The sequence below is a fragment of the Lissotriton helveticus genome, chromosome 10, assembly GCF_964261635.1.
Source record: "Lissotriton helveticus chromosome 10, aLisHel1.1, whole genome shotgun sequence".
NCBI lineage: Eukaryota > Metazoa > Chordata > Amphibia > Caudata > Salamandridae > Lissotriton > Lissotriton helveticus.
Window position 1 is genome coordinate 496,321,750 of NC_136071.1, and position 25,320 is coordinate 496,347,069.

Genomic DNA, 25,320 nt, shown 5'->3' on the forward strand with positions numbered 1-25,320 from the left:
GGTCACCACATGTATGCAGAACGTATCAGGAAATCCAATAACACAGCTCTTCAGCCGACAACCCATGGGTCCGGCAGCGGTAGAGGATAGACGATGTATTGAAAACATTTCGAGATCAAGGATATGCCTAAGGTTTCATTTTATATTTAACCCCCCCCCCCCCAAAAAAAAAACAAGTTAAAGAAGAAGATACAGGATATCCGGAGCTACACACTGGAGGTATAAAAATGCGGGTAGGCGTTAAAAGGCAGTCATGGATCAAAATAGACCGTAAAAATGCAAGCGCCAGTATGTTCACTAAGGGAGAAGAACAAAGCTACCTATCTATCATCAGAACCACCCACCCCAAACCCCGCCCATATGCTGCAGGATGAGATCGAAAGTATCGCTACCGGACCCTGCGAGAAAAAGAAAAGGGGCCATAGAACACAACAAAGGCAAAATAACAAACCCTTCCCGCACCCTCCACCCTCCACCCTGCACCCCTGCAATGGCTACGGCCTACCCCACTAGCAGCGTGCCTGTCGCCCAGAGGAATACCCTAAAGAGAGAGAAAGAGAAGAAAGAAGGGGCCATAGAACAAAACAAAGGCAAAATAACAAACCCCCCCACCACCCTGCACCCCTGCAATGGCTACAGCCTAACCCACTAGAAGCGTGCCTGTCGCCCAGAAACGTCCCTAAAAGAGAGAAAGAAGCGGAGGAGGAGGAGAGACAAAAAAAAACCACACTCCCGGACTCCCGTACCCTCCACCAGACGCGACCACCCGGAAACAAGTGCAAAATAAATGTAGCGAGATGCACAATCAATCCGGGTAAGTACGAAACATACCACCCGACTCCCGCATTTCACAGGTATCAATCCCAGCAGCAGATTAAATTATTTTCCCGTATCCTAAAAAGTCCCACAAGTTAACCCTGGCCAGTACGAATGTCCACTGGAGCACTTATAACCCAGGCCACTGCAACAATGAGAGAGGTAAAGTTTTCATGAAAGTTCAAGTCAGTATGAGCAAGCCAAATAAAGGATAAAAGTTCACGATCTCCACAGAGCAAGCGAGGAAAAGCGTGGAAGGATGATAAAACTTTCCAATAGTCACAGGTGATCTTGTTAAGGCAGTCAAGGTCGTCCATGGTGATATTCGGCGAGATAGGGTTCAAGCAAGGGACGCTGACAATGTCCACGGGCGCGCGATCTGTCTCATAGGAATCAGCAGCGCGAAAGGGATCCGGCGTCTGCACAGGGACCTCAAAGTTGGATACACGATGTTTCGTTGGTGGCACCGCTGGCTGCGATGATGGCAAAAAGCCGCTGTCCGGTCTCCAGCAAAGATCATCCATTGTTACCAACAGTGCCTGGTACTTGACGATGATCTGTGAGTGGAGCGCTCTAATGGCCGCCATTACGGCGCGCAGCGTTGGTGTGTCTTTCGTCCCCTCCATCTCCTCTCGTAAGCAACAGATCAGGATGCAGACCCCGGAGGCCGGCCACTCCGGGGAAGCAGGCAAATCTGGAGCGGACACCAACCACGGGCGCTCTCACCTCACAATTTTTGCACCTTCGCCGGGCGTCGGATACAGGGCCGCAGCAAACGATGTGTCACGCCGGGGCGTGTGGGTTGCAGGCAGGAAACGAAATCGCGTTTAAAACAGGTAGATTATGTCCCCGTTCGGGAGGCCGGACAAAGCCCAAGGTTCACAGCCGATGTTGTTCAATTCCAGCCCGGATGGGTTAGAAATCGAGGCCCCCGGCTTCCACTCCCAGGTAGGCCGAAAATGAAACACGGCGTATCTCCGTCATCCGGTGTGATAAGAAGTTCGGGATTGCGCCTTCAGAGTCAGTCACTCCTCATATATACGGGAGTCCGGTTGGAAAACAGGATAACTTGCAGGATATACGAGCTGCTGGCGGAGGTCGGCGGAGCCGGGAGCTTATGCGGCCATCTTGCTTGGAAAGGAAAGGTTGAGGATTTCCAGATTTAAACATGAAGTCCAAGCTTCCATTCTCAACACACCTTTCGACAAACAACTTCTCTTTGGTCCTGTGGTAGACACGTCCTTCGAGAAGATGAAGAAAGACACAGCCGTAGCAAAATCTATCTAGGGGATCCCTACGGTCCCCTTCCAACGGTGGTTCCTTTCGTCTCTTCTTCTATCGTGGAGGGTCCAAGACTATTTCTACAGACACTGCCTCTACACCATACACATGAAACAATGAGTCCTCTTCCTCAAGAGGTTTCTTGAGAGGAGGGTACAGCTTCCCCAGTCAGGGGACGTCTTTCACAATCCAATCTTGTTATTGCCTGGAGCTTACCTCCAATCATTCCCCCAAGTTCACTCAAAATGTCACCAGAGCATCTACACCTCCTTAAACAAGAGGTTCAGTCTCTCCTTTTTAAAAGGAGCCATGGAGCCTGTAGCGATACAATATCAAGGATCAGGCTTATACTCGGAGAGCTAAATCATTACATACCATCAAATCATTTTCACATGGTGACACTTCAACAAGTGCTCTCCCTTCTATAGCAAGGCGACTTTGTCTACTCAAGACTTAAAGGATGCATATTTTCGCATTCCAATACATCCCACTCATCGCAAATATCTCAGATTTTTAATAGCGGGGCAGCATTACCAGTTCAAAGTGCTTCCATTTGGAGTCACCACTGCTCCCAGAGTATTCACCAAATGCCTAGCAGTAGTTGCTGCTCACCTGAGAAGACAACACATTCATGTCTTCCCATACTTGGACGACTGGCTCATCAAAGCCAGCACTTGCCCAAAGTGTCTCACATAATGCTACAATTACTGCACCAACTTGGGTTTACAGTCAATGTCTAGCTTTTCCCAATGCAGCCAGAATTCACAATATTCAGACTCTAATTGCTCATTTTCAGCCCAACCACTCACTACCAGCTCAAGTGTTTAAGCAACTGCTGGTAATGATGGTGTCTTGCATCATGATTGTTCCTCATGCAAGGCTTCACATGCATCCGCTTTAGGAGTGCTTAGCGAATCAGTGGAATCAGTCGCAGGGTCGTTTAACCGATCTAGTGTTGGTAAACGGCCGCACCCATTGCTCTCTTGCTCTCTGCAGTGGTGGAACCCACAAAACCAATCCAAAGGGCGGCCCTTCGTCGATCCTGTTCCACAGACCGTGCTAACAGCAGACGGGTCGCTCACTGGTTGGGGAGCTCATCTCCAAAAACACACAATTCAAGGCTTGTGGAGTCCAAAGCAAAAGGATCTCCACATAAATCATCTATAGCTGCTAGCAGTGTTTCTAGCACTCGAAGCCTTTCAAATTCACCTCCTAGGCAAAGCTGTCCTAGTCCGCACCAACAACATGACAGCTATGTGCTATATACAAAAACAAGGGGGGGGGGGGGGGGTACACACTCCCCAACTGTCGTGCCTAGCACAAGCCATTTGGAAATGGGCCGTACACCACAAAATGTATCCCCTAGCAGAACTCCTACTAGGAGTAATCTATCAGATTGCCAACCTTCTCAGCAGACAAAGGCAGCAAGTCCACGAGTGGGAACTTCAACCTCAAGTTCTCTTACCATACTTTCAAAATTGGGGTTTTCCTCAAATAGATCTGTTCGCCAGACACGAAAACGCAAAAAGCCCAAGCTTCGCCTCCATGTATCCACCCCCCCTCTCCAAAGGCAGTGCACTGTGGATGAACAGGTCAGGGGTATTTGCCTATGCTTTTCCACATCTCCCACTCATTCCACTAGTAGTTCGGAAGCTCAGGCAAACATCCCTCAGATTAATTCTAATAGCTCTCACGTGGGCCCGTCAACCTTGGTTCACAGCACTGCCGAAGCTGTCAGTAGTTCCATCTCAAAATCTTCATCTCGCATCAAGTCTCCTCACCCAGAGCCATTGAGAAATAGGACACCCAGATCCCAAAGAACAGAACCTAGCGATCTGGCTCCTGAAGTCATAGGGTTTGGTTATCTGAGTCTTCCACCAGTCTGTATGGACATCATACAAGAGGCCAGAAGGCCTACTACAAGAGCTTGTTATGCAGCTAAATGGAAACAATTTGTTATATATTGTAATAATATCTATCAATCCTTTGGATGCTTCCATACAAAATATCATCTGTTTATTACACATGCAGCAGTCCGGATTAGCTTATATATCCATCCACTTACATCTCACTGCAATAGCTGCGTACCTACAAAAAAGACAGCACTTGTCTCTGTTTAGAGTACAAGTTATCAAAGCCTTCACGGAAGGACTAAAAAGAGTTATACCACTAAGACTTCCATCTGCCATAGTGTGGAATCTTAACATAGTCCTTACATGATTATTGGGTCCACCTTTTGAACCAATGCATAAATGTGAACTGCAATTTCTTTCACGGAAAGTCGCTTTCCTCCTTAGCAATTACTTCAGTGAGGAGAGTAGGTGAGCTATAGGCACTAACCATAGAAGAATCTTTTTTCCTACTTCACAAAGACAAAGTGTTTCTTCATACTAACCCTAAATTTCTACCTAAAGTAGTATCTGCCTTTCACATCAATCAATCACTTGAGTTACATATGTCCTTTCCTCAACCAGATTTAGTGGCAGAACGAGCTCTACACACATCATATGTTAGAAGAGCTTTGTTTTTTTATATAGCAAGAACAAAACCACTTCGCAAGAAAAAACATTTTGTTGCTTTTGCTCCACCTCACAAAGGCAATCCTATATCCAAATCAGGTATTGCTAGCTGGATTGTTAAATGTATTCAAACATGTTATGCGAAAGCAAAGAGAACTTTAACAACACCCCCTAGAGGGCATTCCACTCGCAAAATAAGGGCTACTATGGCGTTCTTAGGAAGCATTCCCATAGCTGACATCTGTAAAGCTGCAGCATGGTCTAAACTGTACATATTCACCAAGCATTATTGTGTAGATGTGCTAGCGAGTCAGCAAGTTAATGTAGGCCAGGCAGTACTTGGAACACTCTTTCAGACAACTGCAACAGCTACAGGTTAGCCACCGCTTTGGGAGAATACTGCTGTATGGTATATGCAAAGCATGTGATCTACAGCTCACATGCCTCGAACGGAAAATGTTACTTACTCAGAAAGCATCTGTTCTTGGCATGTAGAGCTTTAGATTCACATGCGCCGACCCGCCTCCCCAGGTACCTATACCAGTAGCAGTTTTTTACTCTTATACATCCGCATGGACATCTTTATTCTACTCTTACTAACTCCATTCTCACGCTCTGAGGGAAAACAATCTAACAATGGAGTCCATGCCCATGTGCACTTTCACCGATAGGAGGAGTCACCTTAGCTTGTGACTGGAAATACTTCTTCAAAGACAAACCACTTGCAAACATCCGGACCAAACACTAGATGGCAGGAGTTTGCAAACCTTGTGAATCTACAGCTTTACGTGCCAAGAACAGATGCTTACTGGGTAAGTATCATTTTCCTTTATGCACTCACCGGTGTGAATGAATAACCATTTAAAAAACCTCAAATGAATAACTCTTAAATCTAAAGAAAATAGATTTACCTCATGCTGCCTAATTTGCCCAGAGAAATTTCACAAAAGAATCCAAAGACTGGATTGGCCTGAGAATAAAACTTCTGCATCACCATTTTCCATGCCTTTTCCATCCCAAGATTATACACAGTCAAGAAATTAAGCAAATTCCTTCCAAGCTTCATTGACTCATTCCAGAAGGCTGCTATTGTGCCTCAGGAATGCTAGTCAGGAAACACTTAGTTACTTAGTGCTTAGTATTCAATCAAATTCTTTATTTCGGCTTAAATGATGCCCTATAAGAGTCACAACACAATTCATTGTAATATACATTAAATCACATTTTTGAATACATTTGATATGGATAAAACATATGTGAGTTAAAAGAGAAAGATATAAAAGAGTGGAGAATGAGTTTCTCCAATAAAATTTTCCTCTGAGCACAATACAATACCAAAATACCGACAGCCCTTGTGGCATTTCAGAAGCACATTTAATCATATAAACTTAATTCTTTAGCATTACAGCTTTAGGCCTTTTTTTCTCCTCAAAAAATAAATTGAGTGCAGAAATCGGCTAACACTGAATACTATTGTTTGTGTTGTGTCTGTTTTGATTATTCTTAAGGCCTGGTTGCAGGATCTTACTCCTATAGTAAACATAAGGGCTTGATCCATTTTCTTCTGGCCAGTGCGTAGGCTGAGCAGAAGAAAAGGACATGAAGGTCGTCTTCTTTCTGTTTGCCTTCACACATAGTACACATTTCATCTGCCACTGAAGCTGCACCATTAGACCCTCTAGTCCAGCGTGCCAAAGTTGTTTTGGTCAAAAGATTCCAGTATCTTAGTTTTAGAAAGAGGGTTTTGGCAAGGGGGGCTCAATTTCATCAAGGAAAGCCTCAAAGAGGGGCTCATCCTTGAAAATCAGAAAATTAGTCACTAGAGTTCCAGCATTAGTCATATTTGTTGCTAGGTTAGACACGAAAATCCAAAAAGCCCTTTTTACAACCAGTTTTGGGTTCGGCGGTAAACATTCTGGATCCTCCCAAAAGTGATTTAGGCCTATTTTGATAAACCAGGTTTTAACATGTTTTAACCACGGTATGGTATTCAAATTGTCCAATCCCATTATCTCTTTTAAACCTTCTCTGTAATCATACAGTTCAGGTACCCGCCAAAGTGTAACCCATAGCATCAGTGGCCTAATTATTGTGTAGTGGTCTGTTCTTTTGACATTTAAATCCAGCTGGAGTGGCACTAGAGGAGTGCCTCTTGGAACCCTTACCAGACTCCTCATAAAGTTGTTATCCATGACGAGGAAAGAGTCCTTCGATATGGGCCCCCAAATTTCTGCGCTGTATAGGGCTGCTGGTTGGACCTTAAATTTGAATAACTCAACCACTGGAGACACAGCCTTGCTAATACTCAGGCTTTGTTTTCTAAGAATAGGCTTTACATTCTGTGTAAACACCAACTTACTTTTTTCAATTTGGGGCCGCCAGGAGAAGTTAGAATCTAGCGTAACCCCTAGATATGAAAAATTTGGGACCGATTCCAGTTTCTCACCATTCAGAATTAAGCAGCCTTTATCTGGTTTTGATGGGTTAAGGGCCATACATTTTGTTTTTTCCCATTGATTTCCAATCCTTTCTTACTACAGTAGTCACTAAAGGAATTGAGTAGTGCCTGTAGACCGTTCTTGGTTTGTGAGATCAAAATGGTATCATCTGCGAATAATAATGATGTTACCTTTTCACCGTTCAGTTTTCGGTGAATCGTTTGCACATCCCTCTAAATGTACAGGGACGTCATTCACAAAAAGGGAGAAAAGTGTAGGGGCCAGTATGCAGCCTTGACGGACGCCACGCTCAATAGGTATTTTTTGAGTCAATTCCCCGTTTGGGCCCCATCGCACTCTAGCAAAGTTCCCTGCATGCAGCTCTTTTATCTGTACTAGCAGTCCGCTTGGGAACCCTGCTTCACTCAATGTTCTCCATAAAAGGTCACGTGGCACTAAGTCGAACGCTGCTCTCAAATCAACGAAAGCAACGTATAAATGGCCCTTCTTAATATGCACATATTTCCAGTATAGGCAGCAAAATCTGAATACTTGGTCGATTGTGCTCACTTTACATCGGAAACCGGCCTGATATTTTGTTATAAAATGCATTCTCCTCCAACCAGTCATTGACATGAGTCAAGATGTGTCTGGAGTAGATTTTCTGGAGAATGTCCATCAGGCTGATTGGCCGATAGTTAAAAGGATCCAACCGATCCCCTTTTTTAAAAATTAAAACAATTTCTGCCCCCCTCCAGCTTTCAGGGAAATCTAAACTATGGGATAGCTTATTACACAGGTAATTTATGTATGGTACCCATACCTTTAGGTCATGCTTGTACAAGTCCCCCGGTATCTTATCTAGCCCTGGCGCTGTACCATTTTTTACTGAATTTATTGCTGCCTCAGTTTCTCCTAATGTGAATACCAAACACTCTATAGGATATTTGAGGCACAGGGCATCGTCGCCGGGGACTCTTGGCACGGTGTCATACTTTTTGTAAAGGTTCGTGAAGTGGTTAACCCACCTTAGTTCGTCAAGATAGACGTCCTTTACCACTCTTCCTACGTGGTTACCATTGGCGACTAACCTCCAGAACCCTACACTGTCCTTTGATTTGACAGTTGTCAACATCGCTGCCTTGTCAACATCTCTGCCCAGCTTTCTTCCTCCCAAGCTTTCCTTGAGGCATTTTGTACCTGCTTATAGTTTTTCCTTGCTATTTTTACATTTTCCACTGATTTAGATTTAATAGCAAGCAGAAGCGCCCCCTTGGATTCCCTACAAAGTCTATCATACCATGGTTTACTATGAGACAGATTCTGTACTTTTTGTTGGTTTTTCTTTGGCATTCTTGTGACTAACGTTCTTAGATCTAAAAAAAAAAGTTTTTGTGAAGTGACATAAATCAAACAGAGTTTTCTTCATCTATAGAAGAACCTACAAATGATCCAAAGGTTCCTGCAAAAAGTGCATAAATTTCGGCGAGAATCTCACCATGGTCCAATATAAATGGCCATTTGAGTGCTCGTCTGTTATTGCTAATGTGGATTTCATCACTCATTCCACTATTTACATCAATTAACGGCGCCTGCTCAACTCCCTGGAACAAGGAAGCTTCTATCAATAGACTCAGGGGGAAGTGATCACTTTCTAACCTCTCCTTTACCTCGAAATCTATCATACTCTGCCAAATAGACATGGAGATGATTACAAAATCTAGATTGCTCTTACAGTTATTTCTAGTGAATGTTGGTTTTTTCGAACTGTCTGACGCGAGTCGCCCATTACAGGCCCTGAGGCCATGCTCCGCAGACAATATTCATAACTAGGCTGGAGCATGAAAAGTGTTTTTGCCTGCTCCAGTGTGACACCCCGAGTGTGACAGATATGGCCAGACATGAAGAGGGTCTGTTAGTGGAATAAAGGGCCATGAGATGGATTATGGCCTTTGAACAGAGATTTAGGCATGGGAACTTATTTTTATGCAAATTAAGCACTGTGTCTGATGTGGCATGGTGAGACAAAAATAACTATGGCCTGGATTGCAGCCCAAAGTTCTTACCAGTGGCTTAGATTAATTCAAACATTTCAAATATAATTGTTTTGTGTTCCTCTGGAATGATATCAAACAATCTACTATAGATCTAACAAGATTCACTTTTGGGCTCCAAGAACCCAAAAGGCCTGAACTCCAAGATACTACCCCTAACCTGCGCCCCTCTTGGAAAATGGCTGGTAAATTGACAGCTGTCACCCTGCATTGACCTTCCTGGAGGTGGTCCTCACTAGGTAACTTTACCTGTAACAGACAGCAAGCACATTCAGCTTTGATCGCCAAATAAAAAGTAAATTATTCACAACTTTTTCTATGCTATCCTTAACTCTCTCCCTTTATAAAATCTAATTTGCATCTTCTGCTTTTCTTTCTCTTTTACTCAGTCTCCCCTCTCCTCTTAACTCTTTCTCTTCTCCTTTCTTCATCGCTAGTGCATTTACTTGTATTCTGCATTTATCCTTTTCTTTTGTTGCCTCTGACCTTCTTTTTTTTTTTGTCCTATTTTCTTTTGCTCGTCTTTTTCCTCACCACACTTCTGTTAACTCCTTCTCTTGCTTTTTCTCACCACCTTTTGATAGTTCTGTACAGCCATCGTAAACCTGCTAATCCGTTACAGTATCCCCTTCAATGTACAAGTAGAGGTTGTGTTGTGTTCTTCCTTTTTATTTACCTACAATGTGCTGCTTGCATTGGCTTTGAAGACACTAACCAGTGCTTGTGTCAATAAGTTACATTTCTTTGGAATTTCATTGCTATCCCCAAGAAAGAATGTGCAGCTTAGTAAGGTCTGCTAATAGTCACATATTCTATACTGTACTCCAAGTCCTTGCTTCTCTTTAAAATGATGGGCTGCCTGAACCTTTTAGTCTCCAAGCTATAGGGGTTCTGACCAGACTGAGGGCCTGAGCTTTGGGAATTTTATAGGTCCTCACTTTAACTCGGCTGCTTTTGGTGGCGTGCAGTCTACTGCATCTAAGAGATTGTTTCGCTTATCCGACATGCTCACCCTAGGTGTATTATATGCACTAGGAAAGTAGGCTCTGTCCTCTACCTTTTGGAAACATGTAGTATGCTCTAGAGCAGAGAGGTGCAGGTCCAGACCAGCTCCACAGTGCTGTCTGTCTACGCTCTGCTTGCTTTCTGTTCACACGAGATTGGGTGGGCTCTTCTTGCAGATGGAAGAGTAAGACGAGACATGCAAGTTAATAAAAAAAACAAAAATTGCAGAGTTAACAAGGCAGCCATCATGGAATGCTGTATGCTCCCATTCACAAGCATAGATGGGGTAATAAATTACTTTACAAGTACTTCTTGGGTCGGTAAAGCAAATTGGCCATTATTTGAGAACATCCCGTGAAAATCATTATAATTTGTATTAAATAAAACATACTGGACTGCATGTTGGGTTTTGTTCCACCTTTGTACTCTACCTAGTAGACAACACTTCCTCCCTTGTATAGAAAATAGCATTGCCAAAGATTGGCATGATTGAGTGACCTTTACTCTGCTTCTGAAGTTTCTTTTTTGTGTCCTTTCAGGGATAGATTACAAGACTACAACAATATTGCTAGATGGAAGACGGGTGAAGCTAGAGCTCTGGTGAGTTTTTTTCTTTCAGTATTAAAAGTGAACCCATCATTAATTTTTTTGCAGTTTGTCACTTATTGCTGTACCTGTTCGATGTATTTAACATATAGAGACCCATATAATTGCAGTTACATTTCTGTGCCCCTGTGTTCTGTAATTTCCATAAAACTCCAATACTTTAGCATAATCGTTTTTTAAAGATTAGCTTTTGTTTCCATTCCCTCCTTTTCTTCTAAGAGTTGTGCAGTAGATGTGAAATCGTGGTAGTGGTGACTTGATCAATTTAGTCATTTGTTGAAACGTGAAGCTGTATTAGTTTTTTTTGATTTCAGTAACAAAAGTCTACCATTTGATGAGCCATATACTTTTGCTTTGAACGCATTTGAAAAATGCAAGATTGAATACCCTCAAATAGTTTCCTACTTCTCAAACAGCAAGCACCTTCCTTTTGTTTTTGTTTGCTAAATGCCAATATGTCCCTGCTGACCGAAATTTTAATTCAACACATTGAGGTAATGTCTGTTACAATGTACTGCAATTCATTGTATTTTAGAGTACTCCCTCGATGTATTATTTAGTACATCTTCTTTGTAATCTACGTTTGCTTGAGCTGCCTGGTTGCACACACGCTACCTAAACGCAGAAGCTTATTTCCTTATGAATACAATTCTGCACCGAAGTCATAGACAAAATAATGCTGTCCACCAGTGCAATAGGTTCCTCACACATACCAGTGGACGCAAAAAACAGCAGAACTCTCCAAAAAGCCTATCTTAACCTTGAGGTTTACAGTATTGCACCATAGCCATCTAGTTAACGAGGTGATGCCATGCTAACAATACTTCTTTTCTCACAGAATCTTTTGATAATCAACTGAAGATGTACATCATATCAACACATACACACTGTAATTAGCAACATTATGCTCCCCAGTAATGATGCACGCTGTTAGTTACACAACGGCACAAATTAGACAACCCATATCTGACCTCACACATTTCACCAAAGCTATTTAGATGGTAACTGGATTCTACACCAACAGTACATTTAATACAATCTTTTGGCCCGTCATCAACCATTCTTCTGTTTTTTGCTGTACGACTTACTCATCCTGACTTGCACACTGGTCTCGGAAGTCCACCTAGAAGTGGTTATCCTTGAAACCAATTGAGAGTTATCGCTTATTGCATCACTGAACAGATGTCTAATTGAGCACATCCCGTCTTTCTATTTGATTTAGGGAAATAAGAACCTCTAAGTACGTGCACAAATGTTCTTCCTAGACTGCTAAAAGTGATATAATCTAATTCTCCCATAGATTCACATGCTTGTATCTTCCTCTTCGTCATGGTTGGAGTCCCATGGTAACCATAATAAAAAAGCAGTACTATACCTTGGCATTGAAAATCACATTGGCATTGGTAACCAGTTCACCTTCTTTTAATAGAACCAAGCTTCAACCAATCAGAACCTAGACCCTGAAGCAATCTTCTCCTGCAGATTTCTACCGCACGTCATGTGTGAGGGAGTCTTGCTGAGCTCTGCTGAGTCTGTGTTTTGTAAACTTTTGACTTTTTCCTCTGCTGTCAGAAGAAATATGTTGATCTTTGTGCACCTCTGAGGTAACAGCGTTTAGGTTCTTTTCCTAGATAACATCATGTCAGAGAGAACTAATAAGAGGTGTTTTAGGCCTTAGATGTCTTGTGCGAAACCAAGATTGATTTCTGAAGATCCTCATAAGGAATGCCTTTACTGCTTACACCCTCACCATAACCCTAAGGAGTGCAAGCATTACTGAACTTTTTCGACCAAGACCCTAAAACATCATGAAGCCAGGCTCTTCCTTTGGCTTCATAACAGGAAGGCCCATTCGGACTCCAATTCCGATGATGAGACTAAGAGATTGTCTTTTCCGTCATCATCAATGTCCAATAAAGACACAGTTCTCATCGCAGATTAAGGAATTTCACTGCCTTTACATCAGGATCCAAGCAAGTTGTCACCTCTGCCCCCTGTGCATCTTCTTGAGATGGAGTCCGGAGATATGGGGCCATTTGGGCCAGCGTATAACCCCACCCAGTTAAAGACAAATGCCAGGATACTGATGACTCTGGCAAGGAGACATCTACATAGTTGGAAGGAGATTTTTCTTTTCAAAACAGACAACAATCTGCTACTCATAGTTATGACACTTTACAAGAACATTATCCTTACAATAAGCCCTATGGGGAACATCAGGGCTCACATGAAGACACCGTTTCGGTGCCAATATAACTTGTAACTGACTTACGACACATGTTGAACAACTATTACAGGAGATTTCCTGAAGCAATGTTCCAGTTCAACATAATCCGACTTGTTCTGAAACACCAGGTGTAGTGTCTCTTCCGAAAACTCCTTTGGGCACACAATCACAAAAAGAAAAACAAGTTTTGCCATCCATTACTATAAGGGCTGACTTTATTGAGAGTGATGTGGAGGAAGTGCTGGAGGAAGGTGAAATTCCTCCGGTGATAGCCAGTAATGGCATGATTATAGAGCTCCTTTTGGCTGCTTCACCCACACCATCTCCTGCTGACTTGCCTCCAAGAGACCTAGGTGGGTTTCATGAGGCCTTGAAAGAGGCCAGTAAGTGTTTTGACTCGCCTCTACCTGTCCGACCGGTCTGAATGTTTCGTATACGATTTGAAATGCTGAGCTACAAAATCTATCCGTTCAATACCCCTTGTTGATTACATAAGGAAGGAAGGTTTGAAACTCCTCAAAACCCTGATTCGGTGGCAGCTGTTGTCCTTTAGCTGGATAAGAAGTATATGGCGCCAGAAAAATCATTTACATGTTAAATTGGTCAACGCGCTCCAAACTCTGTTATGCAGGCAGCATAAAGGTGGTCTAGAAACTCTTCTGTCCCATGCTCAGCCCCTCCTGACAATATTGGTAAGCGCTTCTCGGCTGTGGCGGCAACCTCCATTAAGGCATCCAATGTGCTTGCCATTCTAGGGAGGGTAAGACATACCAATGTGGTCTGACATTTCAGCACTTCTAGAATTTTTACCAGAGGATAAAAAGAAAGCAGAAAAGGAACTGTTTCAGGAGTGTGAGAGAGCGTCCTCTGAAATTATAGATACAGCGATTGATCTCTCCTTTGACAGTTGGCAAGTGTGGCGGTTCTGCGCCGTCAATGATGGCTAAAAGCCACAGGCTTTCGACTATAGGTAAAGGCTAAAATATTATCCAAGCCCTTTGATGGGGAGAATCTATTTGGAAAAACATGTTGATGATGCCCTTCAGTCTATTGAGGCCGAAATGGATACTGAGCGTTCTCTGGGTACATTACAGCAGTGCTGCTTTCAGCCCATTGAGGAGGTAGAGGAAGAGGCCAATTTATACCCAGAGCACCTTGCCAGCAAAACAGATACCAGACCTATTCTCAACAGGGGGAATCTTCCTCAATATGCATCCAACAACAATATAGTGCTACTTCAGCCTCTTCATATTCACGGCAACCTGCAAGTAGATGTCCTCAGGCTGGGGGAGGGAACCCAAGATGCCTCCAGACGCCACTGACCATTTGTGTGCACTTGTCACCTCAGTCTCTCATCGATGGCATCTAGGAAAACACCTTTTCAGATTTTACAGTCTGTAAAGAAACATCTTTTAAGACAAATGGGTGTTAGACATGGCCATTTCCTGGAATTTGTTCCAAAGCCTCCAAATCGTCGTCCTAGCAAGAAGTCTCCATCATCTGTCTTTTCTAAAGCAGGAAATCCGTTTTCTTATCCTCATGGATGCGATAGAAGTTCAGTTGATACATCGCAAACAAGGGCTTCTATTCCAACTTCTTCCTCGTCAAAAAGAAGTCCGGACAATAGAGACCGGTGATGGGTCTGAGGCTCCTAAACAAATACATAAAAGTAACAACCTTTCTGAATGCTATCTTTATAGGAGATCCTACAACTGTTCAACACAGGGAATTATATGATGTCTTTAGATCTCCTAGAAGCGTACTTTCATATCCCCATACATGTGAGACTTTGGAAGTTTTAAAGTTCGAGGTGGCAGGGTGCCATTACCAATACAAATTACTCCCCTTGATAGCCTTTGACACCCAGAGTCTTCACAAAAGGCATTGCCCCTGTGGTGGCCTTCTTGAGAAGTAATGGCCATCAGGTGTTCCCATAACTGGACAACTGGCAATCCGCAAGATGATCTACTTGGGCCTGTCTTCGGCTATTCAAAACTTTAGGTCTAAAATTGAACAAAGAAAAGTTGCCCCTAACTGCATCTATATTGCTTGATTGGGTGCTGCATTAGTGCAGGTCGCGCTGCCAGTGCGCTGTGTTTTTTAAATTACCAGTTTTGTATTTTCGTTATTTTGCTTGGATTGTCCCTTGTTTTTACTACTATTCTGCCTGGGTACTCGACCCCTTACCTGCACTTAATTTCTGGAAAGCGCACCGCCGTTTGGCGGGTCCGGGTCCCGGGGTTGGACTCTTGTGGGCGCCATTTTGGCTAGGGTTAGTGGAAATTTAGGCGGGCGCCATCTTGGAGCGTCCCGACGCTCGAGCTCTTCATTGCGACGCCTACTTAAGGCGGACTCGCTTGTCTTTCACTCAGATTGGGTGCTGCATTAGTGCAGGTCGCGCTGCCAGTGCGCTGTTTTTTAAATTACCAGTTTTGTATTTTCGTTATTTTGCTTGGATTCTCCCTTGTTTTTACTACTATTCTGCCTGGGTACTCGTCCCCTTACCTGCACTTAATTTCTGGAAAGCGCACCGCCGTTTGGCGGGTCCGGGTCCCGGGGTTGGACTCTTGTGGGCGCCATTTTGGCTTGGGTTAGTGGAAATTTAGGCGGGCGCCATCTTGGAGCATCCCGACGCTCGAGCTCTTCGTTGCGACGCCTACTTAAAGTCGTCCTCTCCCGCGCAGGGGGACGCCGTCGCTTAGCCGGAGTTGTGCCAGAGTCCTGCCCGTCTGCGCTCGTCCGCGTCGAGGAAGCGTGAGCGGGGCCTGGACTCCGGCATTTAGTCATCATACCATCATGCAGAATACCTTGACGCTCAGGTACAATCGCGCCGCTCTGCTTTCTATTAGAGAGAGGCTCACGGTGTGTGTTCATGATTCTGTGCACCCGCTGTCGGGTCCTTATGATTGTGCCTGTGGCAGTTTGTCACTTGATACCCCGTCTGGGGTGCGCTCTGTGGAAAGGAATGCCCCTAATACTCGTACTAATATCTCTGAGCGTGTACTCAGCATCTGGAGTCTGAACGTGAGATCATTGGTCAAGCACCATCAGTCCTTACGTGACATGATCGAAAAGGACTCTCTTGACCTCATTTTCCTCACTGAGACTTGGCTTCAGGATGCGGACACTGCAATAATCAATCTGGCATTCCCTTCCAACTATACAGTGTTCACTCTTAACCGCACTTCTAGAGGGGGTGGCATAGCTATGGTGACAAAATCCTGCTTCCCGGCTGAATGGAATGCTCTTGACATACCAGCGTGTGAGAGCGCTTCTTTTAAGGTAGCCTTCAGTCATCAGTTTACACTTAGCGGTATGCTTATCTACCGCCCGCCAGGGAACGACACTGTCTTCAAGGCCGCTCTTGCCGACGTGGTCATCTCTTTAGCTCCGAGATGTGCTAATTTTAACATCGTATGCGATCTCAATATCCATTTTGATCAGGGGTCATTAGCACCTATTAATACCTTGCTAGCGGACCTTGAAGCCATGCAAATGGTCCAACTAGTTACCTCCCCTACCCACACAGGAGGTCATATCCTTGACCCCTTCTTTACCACACTGGAGCGGGCTAGGGTCTCTGACCCGATGGTGGTAGGCTGGACTGATCATCTGCTGGTTAAAGTGTCATGTCCTATAGATGACCCACAATTTAAACCTGTGGACAGACTGATCCTTAAAAGAAATTGGCATAAGCTCAAACTGGAGGAGTTTTATAAGATCTTGGAGGCGCAGCCCCTGGGCAATCTGCTGAATGTGGAACAAGGATACGAGCAGTTTCGTAACTGGGTCCTAGCCGCCCTTGACTCTCTTATACCGATGCGCTGGTCGAAATGCCATGCTAAAGTTCCCAGCCCATGGTATAATGATACTCTTGCCGAGCTTAAGAGAACGTGCCGGCAAGCTGAGAGGGCGTGGAGGAAATCCTTTGATCCCACCTTGAAATCTTTGTATTTTGCCCAGCTTAAGATCTATCACAGGACAATCTGTCAAACCCGGGCCGCACACTATGCCTTCGAGTTTCAGAATAGCCCCAACCCGTCTAAATTAATCTTTAAGGTTCTCAAAGACCTTATGGGGAAACGGGCCACCTCGGTGGAAATCTGCACGGACTCTCACTGTGAAAGTCTGGCATCCTTTTTCGTGGAGAAAGTGCAGGCGATCTACCGAGGATTTACGTCAGCTGTGCCCGATGCTGAGCAAACCGGTGTGATAGCTACGGTTCATGAAACTCTGTCCTCCCTGCCAGTAATGTCTGACGAGGTCTTCGATACTCTGAGCCTCAAAATTAAATCCGGTTCTCCATTAGATCCGCTGAAGCCAGAGTTATTTAGACTTCTCCCTCCCCTATGTCGTGAGCCTATACTGGATCTGATCAATCTATCGCTCACATCGGGTGTGGTCCCTTCTTCCTGGAAGCAGGCAGTGGTCAGCCCAATTTTAAAGAAGCCTAACCTTGACCCCCTACTACCAGAAAACTATCGTCCCATCTCCCTCCTGCCCTGGACCGCCAAGGTCACTGAGACACACGTGAACTCCATCTTGTCTGCCCACCTTTCTCGAAATAACATTCTAGACCAGAGCCAGAATGGTTTTCGTGCACAACACAGCACCGAAACTGCACTGCTCTTTATGACCGAGCACTTGCGAACGGTGCTGGATGCTGGGCAGACAGCGGCGCTCCTCCTGTTAGATTTGAGCGCCGCGTTTGACACGGTGTCTCACGACATTTTGATCCGTCGCTTGGAGGGAGTGGGAATTAAGGGGACTGCTCTCCAATGGTTTCGCTCTTTCCTCTCGGACCGGTTTTTTAAAGTGGCTATTCCACCGTGTCAGTCCTCTTTCCATCCACTGGGGCTGGGGGTTCCGCAGGGCTCTGCGCTGAGCCCCACCTTGTTCAACCTATATGTGAAACCGCTGGCTGCAGTCGTCAGACAATGTGGCCTAACCATGACATCGTATGCCGACGACACGCAACTGGCGGTGACACTCAGTGGTGATCCCGAGGTGAACGCTCCCAGATTCCGTGCGGGACTCATTGCCGTGGCAAATTGGATGCGAACTAACTGTCTGCAGTTAAATGCCAAAAAAACCGAGGTCCTGATCTTAGGAAAGCAGGCGGAGCTCTGGGGAGACCAGTGGTGGCCTCCAGAATTGGGGGTGACTCCCATTCCAGCTGCCGAAGTTAAGAACCTGGGGGTCTGGCTGGATCCTACACTCTCCTTCACCAGCCATACGAAGAAGGTTGCAGCTATCTGTTATGGTATTCTGCGAGGGCTGAGACCGGTCCTCAAATTCTTCGACCCCCCTACTCGGCAACTGGTGGTCCAAGCCTCCATTCTTTCTCGGCTGGACTATGGGAGTGCGCTGATGCTCGGAGTGAATCAGGCGGAGGCCACTAGATTGCAAAGGGTGCAGAATGCCGCGGCGCGAGCCATCGTTGGCCTTCCTAGACAGTGTTCTGTTGCTGCAGTTTTGACTTCTCTCCACTGGCTGCCGGTCAGACAGAGAATTAAATTTAAGGCTCTCTGCCTGACATTTAAAATCTTGAAGTTTTCCTCTCCTCCAGCCCTCGCTAAGCTTGTTTCCTCCTATGTTCCTACGCGGTCTCTTAGATCGGAATTTCTCCATCTGGCAGTCAATACACGGTTTAGACTGAGTAGGATGGGAGGTCGCTCCTTTCGAGTATTAGCGGCAGGATTATGGAATTCTCTCCCTGTCCATATTCGAGCCTTGAATAGCCTTACTTCCTTTAGGCGCGCCATAAAAACTTTTTTGTTCCCAATCGCTGACTGATTCCTTCCTCTCCTTCCCAGCATCGATTTGTTGTGTTGTGGTACCTGATCAGGCGCCGGGACGCCCCTTGGCTGGGGCAGCTGCGCGCCTTATAAAAACTACTAACATAACATAACATAACATATTGTCAGTTTTTCTGGGGACAATTCAGGATGCAAAGTTCTCCAAGGCACACAAAACTATGGAAAGAATTCAACGCACTTCAGCAAGAACTGCTTCCCTTTAAAAAAAAAAAGTTCACTTCTGTTTGGACGTTCACGTCAATGTTTTACTTTACACTCGTGCTCGAAATCTGAGGTCTGGTGGCTCTGCAAAGGAAGAGTGCTTCAGGTTCTAGGTTTTGATTGGTTTAAATTGGGTTCTATTAAAAAAAATGTCAATTGGTTACCAATGTCAATTTGTTTCTATGTGGTTGTCCGTGCATAGGTATAGCACTGCATTTTTATTATTATTGTTATCGTGGGACTCCCAGCATAACTACGGGGAAAATTCAAGCATGTGAACCTATGAAAGATATCAATACTGGAGAACCACAGTGTACACATAAGTAACTTTTTTTTTTTTTTACAAATGACACCAGTGTGCTACACCAAAGCTGATGAAGTGACATAACATTGTAAACTTAAGTCTTAAATTATTTGCACATTTGAAAAGTCACATTTTCTGAAGTACCATGCTTGAAATTGCTAGGATGCGTTGCCTACTACCTTTTGATTGCTTCACCATTTCCATTGCTGGAAACTGCCAAATGGTTACTTCATAATTAGCCTAGTCATCTTCTGTTTCTTGTACTAGTCACAGAGCGGGTCACGTGTTTTCCTGGATGGAAACATACTGACTGGTTTTCAATCAACATCTGTCTTGTTAGATGGGCATATAAAGCAATTTTCTGAAGTATATCAAAAAGTGATGGATGGAATGCTCATATTAATCTCAGCCACTGGTAATTACTCTGGTTGCATGTCACTTTATTGTTGTTTTGCACACCATGTTGTAGGAAGTCTCCTTTCTGATATGGACACTCGCACGTTTAGCCTGGTGTTTGATGTGATTTTAACTGGAAGTGCACTGGGTTCCTGCTAACCAGGTCCCCAGTGCCAGATCTTTATCCCAAAACTGTGCAATTATACCCCAAATGACAATGCCTTTAGCACTCCCTTTAAGTCTTTAGTAAGTAGTACCTCTGGTATCCTGGGCAAGGAGGCTAAATATGGTCCTTAAGGGCTGCAGCACAAATTGTTCCACCCTAAACGACTCCTCACCAAACACATACAGGTTGCCACTGCAGGCTGCGGGTCTTGGTGCTGACGAAAGTGAAAACACAAAATGGCACACATCCATGTGTGCAATGCCCACAGACACCGCATGCATTATAGGTAAGTCACCCCCTACAGTAGACCTTACAGCCCTAAGGCAGGTGAACTATACAACATGTGAGGACATATCTGCATGACCTGATATGCCTCCGTGCAGATTAGCTCTATTGCAACTAGTACAAGTGAACATGGAAGCCATTTTATGTACATGTGAGAGGCATAGGTGAAAATGAGTTACCCAGCTACATGATGACTTCCCTGAAAAAAGTGATGTTTGGTATTAAACATCTCCTATTAATAAACCCACACGGATGCCAGTGTTGGATTTTTAAAAAAACTCTTTTTATTAACTTGTTCGAAAGAAAAAACATCAGGCGACATACATAGTTACACATTAATCAGATATACACTTCTGGTATTGCAAAATAATTCTCACAGTCTAACATTTAGGGATCACAGTGACTCCAACGCAACCGCCATTTCTCTGACCTCTAGGGGAGTACAGATATACCCTCTATATCCATTCCATGCACCCCAGATCTTCCCCTCATTTCCCGGGGCAGCCCCTGGCATCGTATACTGACCTCTCCCTGAACATGCACCAATCCAAATCCTCCATCCTTTTCCCAATGTTCGAGGCATGTGGGCTGCTGAATTCATATCTTAGCCTAGATCACCGCCTAGTGTTGGGTCCGGATGTTTGCACTTTGTTGTCTTGGAAGAAATTTCGAAGTATCACGAGATAGGTGACTCCTCTCCTGGACTACAGTGCGCATGGGCATCTTCTCCATCTTCAGATTGTTTTTCTCCGCCTTTGGGTTCGGATGCACTTCGACAACTCCGACTTCGGGACCGAAGTTTTCCAACTTTCGAAGAACAAAAAACGTATACTTGCGATGGTAAATTATTCCGCTCGGTATCCCTCGACTCGACAACCCTTTCCATCTATCTCTGGTAGTCGACGCGGGCCGTTGGGCCTTTTCGACTCCACGTGGGCCTCCTGCCGATGGAAAGGACCCTGTTCAAAAGATTCCCACAATGTCGATCCAAGTTTCCACATAGCGATAAGCATACAGAATGCAACAGGTGCCTATCTCCGGAGCACAACGAAGAAAACTGTCCAGCTTGTGCTCAGTTCCGGTCGAAGAAAACTATCCGGAACCGAAGAGCTGCTCGACAAGAAATGCAGCGACAGGCACCAGAACCGGATAACATTTTCGACGACAAACATGAACTCCCAGAGGCAGCGGACTCCGACCTAGAGCTAGTCACAGTAGGAGACCAGTCGGATTCAGATGAAGACATCCCACCGGGGCAAACCGTGAGTACCAAAGCCCCTACCCTGCCTCCACCTCCAGACAAGGCTCTGGTCAAAACATCGCCTAAAAGCCTTAGCCGCGACCGACACACCGCTTCAGAAGCCCCGCCTTCCGGCCTGGCTCCGAAGACCATACCAAAGACATCCGGTACCCCGGGACCGAGTAAAACACTTCCCAAAAAGGCGGTCAACTCAAAAACAGCCGCAGAGCCGAGAACGGACGCCGACACCAAAAAAGCCGCAGATCCAAAAAAGGCCGTCGAGCCAAAGAAGGTCGTCTACCCAAAGAACACTGTCGACACAAAGAAAGGCGTCGACCCGAATAAAGACCGTCGACCCGAAGAAGACCGTCGACCCGAAGAAGACCGTCGACCCGAAGAAGACCGTCGACCCGAAGAAGACCGTCGACCCGAAGAAGACCGTCGACCCGAAGAAGGGAATCGACCCGAAGAAGGGAATCGACCCGAAGAAGGGAATCGACCCGAAGAAGGGAATCGACCCAAAGACTGCCGCCGAGCCGAAGAAGGCCGTCGAGTCAAACAAGGCCGTCGAGCCGAAAAGAGCCGTCGAGCCGACAAAGGACGTCAAGCCAAAAAAAGCTCCACAGAAAAATAATAAGCAAGCAACCGATCCAAAAACCTCGGCGCCAAAGCCACGTGCAGTGGAAGAAGAACTTTTTCATCCTCATCCAGTGAGCCCAGACCAAAACAGACTGTTTATTGAACCTGATACAGGACATATATTAGTTTACAACAAGAACAAGAGAAGACTAAACACTGAAGCACCTTCTTCTGTTCCTCCTAAGAAAAAGGACTTTGGGACATCCCCTTCTAGACCTTTCACACCTCCTCCTTTCACTCCTAACATGCCTTATGTTCCATATTCTCCTACACCTCCACACTATGGTGATGTAGAAGACATGGGCGAGTATCCTCAACAGGACTTTATAGACCCTGATGATCAAGGAAACCAGGATAACACATGGGACGATCAGAATGACCCATATGATACACAACCCATACCCGATACCTCGCAATACCCCACAAAGCCGTCTCCTACTGACGACACTGTCGCTTTTAACCAGCTAGTAGACAGAGCAGCTCAGTATCATGGCATAAACATGCACACTGACCCTATAGAGGAGGATTTCCTATTTAACACCTTCCCAACATCAGAGAAGAGTGTACGTATACTCCCTATGTTGAAGGGAGTATTGAAGCACGCACCAGACATCTTTAAAGACCCAGCCAGGCCGTGTGTCCTCAATTCAAGAATTGGAAAGAAATACAAACCAGCCCCTACAGACCCCTCTTATATCAAGTCTCAGCTACCACCAGACTCTCTAGTTGTATCTAATGTGAGGAAAAGGGCAAATTCTGCAACCCTCCCACATACAACAATACCTGGGAGCAACTATAGATACCTCAGTGGCGATGGCATATCCAAATCCAGCCAGGATAGCCAACACACAGTCTCTCACTCAAAAATTTCTGCCACAACACTCCCTGCCAGCTCGAGTGTTCATGCAGCTTATAGGCATGATGGCCTCCTGCATATTCATCGTCCCTCATGCTCGGCTTCAAATGCGTCCCTTACAGGAATGCCTAGCATGGCAGTAGAACCAAGCTCAAGGACAACTAAAAGACCTAGTGTTGGTAGACAGTCGCACTTACAACTCTCTGTAGTGGTGGAACCCACAAAACCTTTCTAAGGGGCGACTGTTCCAAGAGCCAGTTCCACAAGTAGTATTAACAGCGGACGCATCACTGACGGGTTGGGGAGCCCATCTCCTTCAATACACAGTCCAAGGGGTCTGGCCAGTCAAACAAAAGACACTACATATAAACCACTTAGAGTTACTAGCAGTATTTCTAGCAATGAAAGCCTTTCAGAAATACTTGTGCAACAAGGCTGTGTTAATCCGGACGGACGACATGACAGCCATGTACTACATCCAAAAAAACAAGGAGGGACACACTCTCTGCAGCTATCTCACCTAGCACAGAGCATATGAAAGTGGGCAATTCCACAAAACATTTACCTCCTGGCAGAGCACATCCCAGAAATAGACAATCCGATAGCAGATCTACTAAGTCGGCACAGTCAACAAATACATGAATGGGAGATTCACCCTCAAGTACTCCAACCATTCTTCCAAAAGTGGGTACATCCAGAGATAGATCTGTTTGCCACAAACGAAAACTCAAAATGCCCGTCCTTTGCCGCCAGGTTCCCCACCCGTTGTCACAAGGGAATGCGATATGGATGAACTGGTCAGGCAGATTTGCGTACGCTTTTCCACCAACCCCACTGATTTCATTAGTGGCACGCAAACTAAGGCAACAGTCACTCGCAATGATCCTGGTTGCTCCCACATGGGCAAGACAGCCATGGTACACGACGCTCCTAGAACACTCAGTAGTTCCTCATCAAAGACTGCACCTTTCGCCACAATTGCTAACACAGAACCAGGGAGAAATCAGGCACCTAGATCCCAATCAGATGAACCTAGCGATCTGGCTCCTGAGGTCTTAGAGTTCGGATATCTTAACTAGCCTCCAGACTGCATGAACATTATCAAGGAAGCAAGGCGTCCCACTACCAGAGCATGCTACGCAGCTAAATGGAAAAGATTTGTAATTTATTTATTGTAGTAATAACCAAATCAATCTATTAGATGCCTCCATCCAAAACTTAATCTGTTACCTGCTACATCTTCAAAGATGTAACCTAGCATACTCATCCATAAGGCTACACCTTGCTGCTATAGCAGCATATCTTCAAAACAGACAACATCTGTCCCTATTCAGAATACCACCTATCAAAGCTTTTATGGAAGGACTTAAAAGAATTAGCCCTCCAAGGCATCCACCTTCTCCAGTCTGTAACTTAAACGTAGTACTTACCAGACTCATGGGACCCCCCTTCAAACCACTTCATTCATGTGAACTACAGTTCTTAACATGGAAGGTGGCGTTTTTAATTGCCATTACCTCCCTCAGGCGAGTGAGTGAGCTACAGGCACTAACCATTCAGGAACCTTTCATGCAAATACACCAAACCCTAAATTTATGCCAAAAGTTATCTCCACTTTCCACATCAATCAGTCCATAGAATTGCCAGTTTTCTTTCAAAACCCGCAATCCGTGGCTGAAAGAGCTCTACACACACTAGACGTTAAAAGAGCTCTGCTATATTACATTGACAGAAAAAAATCATTTAGAAAAACAAAGCAACTATTTGTTGCTTTTTCACCACAACATGAGGGCAATCCCATTTCCAAGACAGGAATAGCCACATGGATAGTTAAATGCATTCAAATATGCTATCAAAAGGCAAAGCGCACTTTAACAGTTCCCCCAAAAGCCCACTCAACTCGCAAAATGGGGCATGCATCCATGGCTTTCCTAGGAAATATTCCCTTAGAAGACATATGTAGGACAGCTACATATGGTCTACCATACACACTTTCACTAAACACTACTGTGTTGACGTGCAAGCTAAGCAACAAGCTGCTGTAGGCCAGGCTGGCCTTAAAACTCTTTATCAAACCACTGCAGCTGATACAGGCGACCACCGCTAGAGGAGAAACTGCTATACAGTCTATGCTAAGATATGAATTAAGCAGCCCACATGCCTCGAACGGAAAATGTTACTTACCAGTATGCATCTGTTCTTGGCATGTAGGGCTGCTGACCTTCATATCGCCCACCCTCCTCCCCCATGCCTGTCACAGCTGCAGGGTTATCTTTTTACATACATTTACATGGTCATCTCTTACTTTCCTATACTCCATCTTTGCCACAATGGCGAAAAACAATCTGAGGATGGAGAAGATGCCCATGCGCACTGTAGTCCAGGGGAGGAGTCACCTATCTCGTGATACTTCGAAGACTCCTCCAAGACAACAAAGTGCAAACATCCAGACCCAACACTAGGCGGCG

The 25,320-nt window shown here is 45.0% G+C and overlaps 1 protein-coding gene across 1 annotated transcript in view; it reads left to right on the forward strand.

The window, feature by feature from the left end:
• The window catches only part of RAB40C (RAB40C, member RAS oncogene family), a 178,850-nt gene that overhangs the window by 98,042 nt on the left and 55,488 nt on the right, over positions 1 to 25,320 (forward strand). Inside the window, exon 3 of the mRNA XM_078663002.1 lies at positions 10,653 to 10,713. Within this exon, the coding sequence (XP_078519128.1) occupies positions 10,653 to 10,713 (61 nt within the window). The remainder of the gene's footprint in view (positions 1 to 10,652; positions 10,714 to 25,320) is intronic.